The sequence below is a fragment of the Aulonocara sp. 'chitande type north' Nkhata Bay genome, linkage group LG11, assembly GCF_057382095.1.
Source record: "Aulonocara sp. 'chitande type north' Nkhata Bay isolate Kocher_YH1m ecotype deep benthic linkage group LG11, A_spYH_male_GT1.1, whole genome shotgun sequence".
Lineage (NCBI taxonomy): Eukaryota > Metazoa > Chordata > Actinopteri > Cichliformes > Cichlidae > Aulonocara > Aulonocara sp. 'chitande type north' Nkhata Bay.
This window is the reverse complement of record NC_141354.1, coordinates 8,427,638-8,435,135: the sequence shown is the minus strand read 5'-3', so window position 1 is coordinate 8,435,135 and position 7,498 is coordinate 8,427,638. Positions and strand designations below refer to the sequence as shown.

Here is a 7,498-nt window from a genome sequence, read left to right as displayed (position 1 = left end):
GTTTTGCTGATAAGGCGAAGTGGAGGAGAGACATTTGATGAGAAAGAACTTAACAGAGGATTCTTCTTAAGGGGCTTGAATTTCGTATTATACTTTTTTCTTGCAAACACACCTACCTATTCTAGCATTTACTTGCAAATTCAAAAGCCTGACTACAAAAATATGGTAAATGGCCTGTATTTATATAGCGCTTTACTAGTCCCTAAGGACCCCAAAGCGCTTTACATATCCAGTCATCCACCCATTCACACACACATTCACACACTGGTGATGGTAAGCTACATTGTAGCCACAGCCACCCTGGGGCGCACTGACAGAGGCGAGGCTGCCGGACACTGGCGCCACCGGGCCCTCTGACCACCACCAGTAGGCAACGGGTGAAGAATATTTGCGTGCTCTGCATTTCTTGGGCGTCTTGTTATCGTTGGTGGCTGTGGGTGCCATAAATAGCTGCAGTCGTGTGCAATAGCTTGTTTTCTTAGTGTGAAGTGTTGTTTTTGCTTCTCGTTTGCAGTTTGAATATTTATCCCAGGTAGAACCCCCCCCGTTGCTTTTTCCTTCGGTAGTTAGATTTCCGTTCATGGTTCCAGATTGAGACTAACGTGTTTCCTTCTCTCTGCTTCACGAGAGTCAAATTCCTTTTATCCTTTGATGTTGTTTTAATCAGTCTAATTAATTCAGTCTAATAACCTGAGGTGCAAACTGTGATCCAGTGATGAGAATAACGGCATGTCCACATCTATTCACAGCTAAAGATGGGAGGGGAAAAGGAGTCTGCGTATGGGTATCACCACAATCTCACAGGATGTAGACAGGATGCATTGTTTTTTTGCCCTTTGTTGGCACAACCAGTTTCAGTTCTGAGTCCAGAGCTTTGTTTATCAGTCTGCAGGATCTCTTTGGTCAATCCAACGCTCAGCTGGCACAAAAATGCCAGTTGTTTGACATTTATTTGAGCTAATGTATCACATTCATCTGTCAGTCACAGCCACAACTATTAAAATTTAAAGTTTTTTAAAGCAATGGATTTTTAAAATAGCATAGCATTTATATTTGCACACATTAACAGAATTATTTCCGAAAAAACAAAAATGATCACAACCAACATTATTAGTCCCCAGAATAAGTCAATCACTGGAACTCTGCACAGGAATGGACTGTGAGGTTGCAGACCAAGAAAAACTCCACTTCTGCAGAAGAGAACAACTTCAAGCCTGAGTCAAGTATGTTAAGGACAACACGGAAGAAGATTATGCTTACTGGAAACATCCGCTTTGGAAAGATGAGATGAAACTAGAGCTCTTTGGTAACACTCTTTGGGATGCTTCAGTGCATCTGGAACTGGGAATCCTTTCAATGTGGAAGGAATCATGAAGAAAGAAGCCTATGTGAAGATTTTCAGAGAAAACTTCAAGCAGTCACCAGCAAAACCGGCTCTGGGTCATCGCTTTGACGTTCAACACAACGACTGATGAAGAACTACCTCCGGAAGACCAATGTGAACATTAATGGCTTTCTTGCACAAAGCCCATACTGAAAATCTGTGGGGTGAACTGAAGACCATGAAATATAGAGGAGCTTGAGAGATTCTCCAAAGAAGAATGTGCTGGGATTGCTCAGGAGACGTGTGTGAGGCTTGCTGGAAACTTCAACAAATGACTGTAGGCTGTGAAACAGCAAAAAGAGTTTTGATATATTTTAATTCATATTATCCAGGTGATTGAGAATAAAGTCTGCAGTGTTTTTTCTGTGCAAAATACATTTGGAAGAATCTTCCAACATCTTAAAGCTTTTAGCATGAAAAATTCTGTCTGGTTATGCTCTACAGCAGCTCTGTGAGAAAGGACGGCTGGGGAAACCTACAGAAATCATCATCAGCTGTCAGCTGCAGGGAAGAGTGCAGAGGTGATGATGACACGACAATGATTCTCACAGTGCTATACACAAACACTGAGAACTGCCAGGCTTCTCTTTCTCCACTGATTTCAACACACCACAACCTCATCTTGTGACACTCTGCTGTCAGATTGCTGTTGTAACTCATCTGTTGACTCACAGATCTCCTCTTCACATTATCTGATTCTTGGCTCTCGAAGTTACAGCTGACACCGGGAAGGTTTGTCTTGTAGTGCCGCAGGTCCTGCTGAAAGCTCAGAACCATCAAGACAGAAAAGAAGAGAGAGGTGCTCACAGAAACATTGTAGCTATCCTACACACGGGGGCTTTAAAAAGAAGAAGCTTCTTCTGAGCATCAGCACCTGCTCCAAAATACCAGGCCACCTCCTACAAAGTCTCTCATGTCAGTCCATGAATTACATGCAGCCACAAAGTCACTGACACTGTGGATGACCCATCCCACATCCTACACTGCGCACGCAGCCTCGGAATAGATTCCCTCCAGCAGACGTCTTCTCTGCCTGCAAGGCAAAACCGCTCGTAGGAGAAGCGCGTTTGTTCCTGAGGTTGAACCTCAGCCCTCCACCGATCCGACCACACAGCAGCACCGTCAGCGCGAACAGCACGACTCTAAACTGAGCACTCTTTGTTGGATCGGTGTTTCTTTTTTACACTCTCAAGTTTAAATTTACATTTAACTTAACTTTAACTTCAAAGACAGAGACAGAAGTGAATTTTACTGCTTAAAGGAGCCTTACAGGTTGTGTCGATGCCTCAGATTTAGAACTGTCCAGCACTGCTGGGGTCACACTGCAACAGGCGCACGATGGAGGGGTCGCTCTTTGCTCCTTTGATGAACTCTTCCAGAGACAGTTTGCCTGAAAAAAATCAGAACAGAAATGATCTTTTTATCATTCATATTTACGTCCACAGCATAAAGCTGAAGAAGAAAGAAGCATATATACCAAAACAGTGTGAGATAAAGTGCAACACACTGGTGAAGAAAATCCTCAAACAGCATTTGTCTGGCAAGTGTGACTGTGTTGAGTCCATTAACATTTTAAGTGAGATTATAACAATTTCAGGGTTAATCTCTTATGCTTATTTGGTAGCATCTTTAGTTCAGAGGCTTTACAACATGAACGGTACATCCTAATATGTTCCACTTCTCACCAAAAGGTGGCAGTGTTGAGACAGGTCCTCTCTTCTCTGATCACTAACAGACAGACTACAGCTATCTCCCCACGAGTTGCTCTCCACTTGTGATTCTCATTACAAGAAGTAAAAGACTCTTCCATGCTTTAGTCATTGCGCTCTCTTGCTCTCGCATCATCTTGCTCCCATTTTTCTCCCTTTTCCTCTCCGTCACTGCCCCACCCAGCACCATCATCCATCTTTCTCTTCCTCCTGCCTTATTTGTGCCTCTCCTGTGCTGAAGGATCACGACACAGAGCATTACTGATGCATCAGAGAGCTGCACAAGCATCCAAGTCTAACTGTGTGTGAATCTCAAGTGTGACGTATGTGAACGGTGCTGGCAGAGCAGAGCTTCTTTATCTCGTATTAAAGAAGACTTTGGTGACAGCTAATCAGGTGGTAGTTGGATGGAATCACTCAAACAACAAACTTTTCATCCAGAGTGATAAACATCCTAAAGCAATTATCAGTGAGAGAGATCAAAGATCAATACACAGGGAATAATAGTCTTTGTGCACTTTATAAACTAGGCTGTGTGAAGTGTGGATAATTTCATGCTTTTATGCTGAAAGTTAAAACTACTGGAAGTAAATGCTACATCAGAGTACTTCTTACCGTCTCTGTTGGTGTCCATCTGCCTGAAGATCTTCTCTGTCCTCTTCTCAGGTGTCGACTCATCCTCGGGCATCTTCATCACGGACGACACCATCTTATATATCGCCTACAGAGAGACACACACAGTAAGGTCAGATGAGCCGGGTACTAATTTATGCCTTCAGCTGTAGAATCGCACACACATTTGAAAATGATTGCAGCTGACAGGCGTGATTCTGGCCGGCATTTTTCTATTGGTTGACACGACTTTTCATTGTCGCAGCAGATCTGCTGAAACCTCTTGTCTGCTTCTGCCTGCGTGTATCTTGCGTTATGTGATTGGAGATGTTTAGTGTCTTTTTAAAAACATTTACTGAATGCTTTATTGCTTATTTTCACTGCTGATTAAACAATGAACAGCTGAGTGTGAGGTCTGTTTTGCAGGCTGTAGATAATGTATGGCAAAAGGAGGGATTCCTGACGCAGTCTATGTGCTGAAGATTTTGACCTGTTCAGTTTTGTAAGAGATCGTCTATTCTATTTTTGTAACTAGGAGACTTTCTGGGTCATTATAAAAACTCTACTACAAAACTACAGTTTGAATAGCTCACTCCCTGCTTTTTTAAAGGTTACCACATTTGCAACTACATAATCTTACTTTTGGACACCACTAGAGTAGCTTTGCATAATTCGCAGTTCATAATAATGCTTATTTAAACTAAACATTGTGATTGGCTGTCCCTCGCACATATACCCCCTGGTTTGTCCATCCATTCGTCCTTTCACTTAACTACTTATCCAGAGAGTCCCCTGTGATATTTGCTTTATTGATATTAGGGACATTTATGGTGACAAACACGCCGGTTATTGAGCATATTTCCACAGTATGTCCACCTGTTCAGAAGTGATTCCAATATGCCAGCTTGTTGCACTGCGTCTCCGCGCTGTGACTGCGTATTTGCGCTTTAGGTAGCGAGGCTTGGAGACCAACACGCAGTCTATTTATCAGTGTTGTGTCTCCTTTGCTTTCTGTTGCATTGCAGGCTGTTTGGCAGTAAACAGTGAAATCACAGCCCACTCTGTCTCTAATAAGGAGGCGGTTTTGAGGGGAATGGGAGCTGACATGTGAACAGATGAGGGATGATTGTGATTACAGTGCAGCCAGAGCTTTATATAGGTGCTGGTTATGCTGCCTATTACCAAAGCGGCAGGGCAGCTCGGGAGTTCAGGGACAAGAAGCAGCCAGAGTGACTTCACTTTGGAGATGGGTCTGTTATTAATTGGCATCCTTCGAGGTGCTGTGAGTAAAGTGAGCTGGTGTTGCATGTTAGGGATTTAGCTGCTCATCTAATCCAGCGAAGCAACACGCTGTACAATAAGCTCACATTTCTAAATCCCCAAATTACAAGCAGCCAGTAAGAAGTGAAGCGACGTGTGAAGCTAAGGACGCTGAGCCCAAGAGAGTCGGAGGATTTTTCTTCAGAACTTTCTAAAAGGATGATTCTGTGAATACGATACTTGGAAATTCCACCTTTTGGTTTTTCCAGTAAACTATTGTTTGCTTCAGCTTCATCAGGGAACAAACTATACTGGTCTGTGCACTCAATTTGGTTGCCCCAACAACCTTTGTAATAATTGGATTCGTTTGGTGTGTTTCATGTTTTGAACAGGCTCTATATAAGAAGCCAACACCAGAGGACAATCTTCTACTTCTTATTTTAAAGGTTTAATCACTGCTAACCAACTAACCTCGGCCCTTCCTGTCTCACTTACGACTTCACTGAAGATGACATCATTCAACAGCCGAGGCATCTTTTTCTTTGGAGCTCTGTTGCAAGTAGGAGGAAAATACCGCAGAACAAGGACTACCAACGAGAGCTTTAGCTTCACTGGGCCTTGGATTTCAGCAATTATAAATTCATTTTTTTTCCCGGCTGAGAACCATGGCCTCGACTAATAGTCGAATATAGAAAAAACCAGAAGGGGCGTGTTTGGAGGTGTTGTCTCCTGAAATTCAGATAATTTATCTCCAATTACAATGAAATTACCACAGAAATGAGAGATTGTTCATTATTCTTAAGCTTCCTTTTAAATGTGCTCATACGTTATTTCATTAGACTGACATTTCAAATTAGGAAGTGTGTCATCAGTGACAGTTGTTCATTGGAAAAGTGAGTATTTTTTCCTACATAGTCACACTTTTTGTTACTGCAAATTTTCTAGAAATACTGTGATAAATTTAGAGGCTATATCGCTACCTGTCATGTTACTGAATAACACCGGCTTTACCCGAGTTAGCCTCCTAAACCAAAAGTAAAGCCAGTTCCTCAGCCTTTGTCTTTCTTCCCCTGCATCCAAAGACAACAATCTTTGTCTTAATAAGTCAGGTCTTTCTGTGGTCTTTCTCTTCACATATGACACCCTGCCAAATGCTGTATCCTCCCTACAGTAATTGCCTGTCTCCATATCAACTCTCACTTCCCACTCTTACTTTGGATTCTTGTTATATCTCCTGGACTTAGCCTGGGCATTTTTTTCTCCTCCGCCAGTAAATTTCTTATAATTTATCTGTAGCACCTGTGTAGGTTTCTTTTTTTTTAAATTGTAGAGTCAAGCTTCAGCCATCTAAGTAGTACCCATTGTGCAGCCTGAATGTCACAGGGAGAGAGAAGGCTCTTTCATGTGCCTTGAGCAAGCACACAATAATGTCTCCAGTGAAGCCAGAAACAAAGGCACAGGTGTGTGAGGGCAAATACAGAGAAAAAGACCTAGCCACTTGTAAGAGTGAAGGAGAAGAAAAGCAGGATTGCATAGGGCTCTTGGTTTTTACCTTCCCTCCGTATAATACAGGAAATGATGTGAAAAAGGCACCATTGACAGAGGAAGAAATGCAAAGAGTGAGGGAGGGCTTCAGCTTGGTCAGACTTATTTGTGGAGCCGGCTGAGCACCGTTTGAGTTGGTCAGCAGTAGCTACACAAACACAACACAGAGTCTCTCGTATCACCCTCACACCATAGCTGAATATGTTTCCCACGGCGACTTTATCCGCCCGAGCAGCCGTCTATTCATCTACTCTGCTATTCTGTTCAGTCCCTAAATTACTAGTATGAATGCTCTCTGCCATCTTCTTTTTTGCCAGTGGAGACAATGGACGTCCCTCTGTGCTCGTCTGCTCTGCTGAAGGCACCTGGTTTCAGATGAAAGGTAGACAGAGGGTAGATATCAACTATTGATGAGACAGAGTTCAGATTTTGTCATTATCTGAAAAGGATGATCCGGGCTGGCGGTGATCCATCCAATTCAATTACTCTCACAGCAAAGATAATTATGATCATCACCAACATTTACACACTCTCTGCAGGAGAGAGCATTAGCTAGCTGGGAAAAGCTGGAGCTCCCAGGCACAATGGCGAACGGAGGCGAGAGTGCATGGGAAATATGAAGACCACAGTGGGGGAACAGACAGGGTCCTTAGAGTGAAGCACTGGCAAGTGATATTAAGATAAGATATTCTCACATGAATATAGAGGAGAATATGAATGATCACAAAAGAAGACAGAAGAGCTCGTGTGATTATTGTACTTGAGTGAACAAGGCTCTGTTTGGATGACGTTCAGCATGTTTAACATACGTCCAGCTAGTTTTGACCATTACTACGCCACCATTTGTACATGTGAGGTTGAAGACACTGTCTTATCTTTAGAGGTATTTGGTAAAGCACATTTAAAACGTGATAATGGTGCTAGATTCAGCCATTGGACCAACAAGGTGATTGCAATTCATTCTGAGCTAGACAATAATGTATATAAT

General features: G+C 42.7%; 1 protein-coding gene across 3 annotated transcripts in view; it reads right to left on the bottom strand.

The window, feature by feature from the left end:
- The window catches only part of ncalda (neurocalcin delta a), a 71,875-nt gene that overhangs the window by 3,264 nt on the left and 61,113 nt on the right, over positions 1–7,498 (bottom strand). For all 3 annotated transcript variants that reach the window (XM_086310368.1, XM_086310367.1, XM_086310366.1), the window contains 2 exons: positions 3,709–3,814; positions 2,655–2,774 (listed from right to left, as the gene is read on the bottom strand). In XM_086310368.1, coding sequence (XP_086166494.1) covers positions 2,677–2,774; positions 3,709–3,814 — 204 coding nt within the window. In that variant the 3' untranslated portion in view covers positions 2,655–2,676. The remainder of the gene's footprint in view (positions 1–2,654; positions 2,775–3,708; positions 3,815–7,498) is intronic.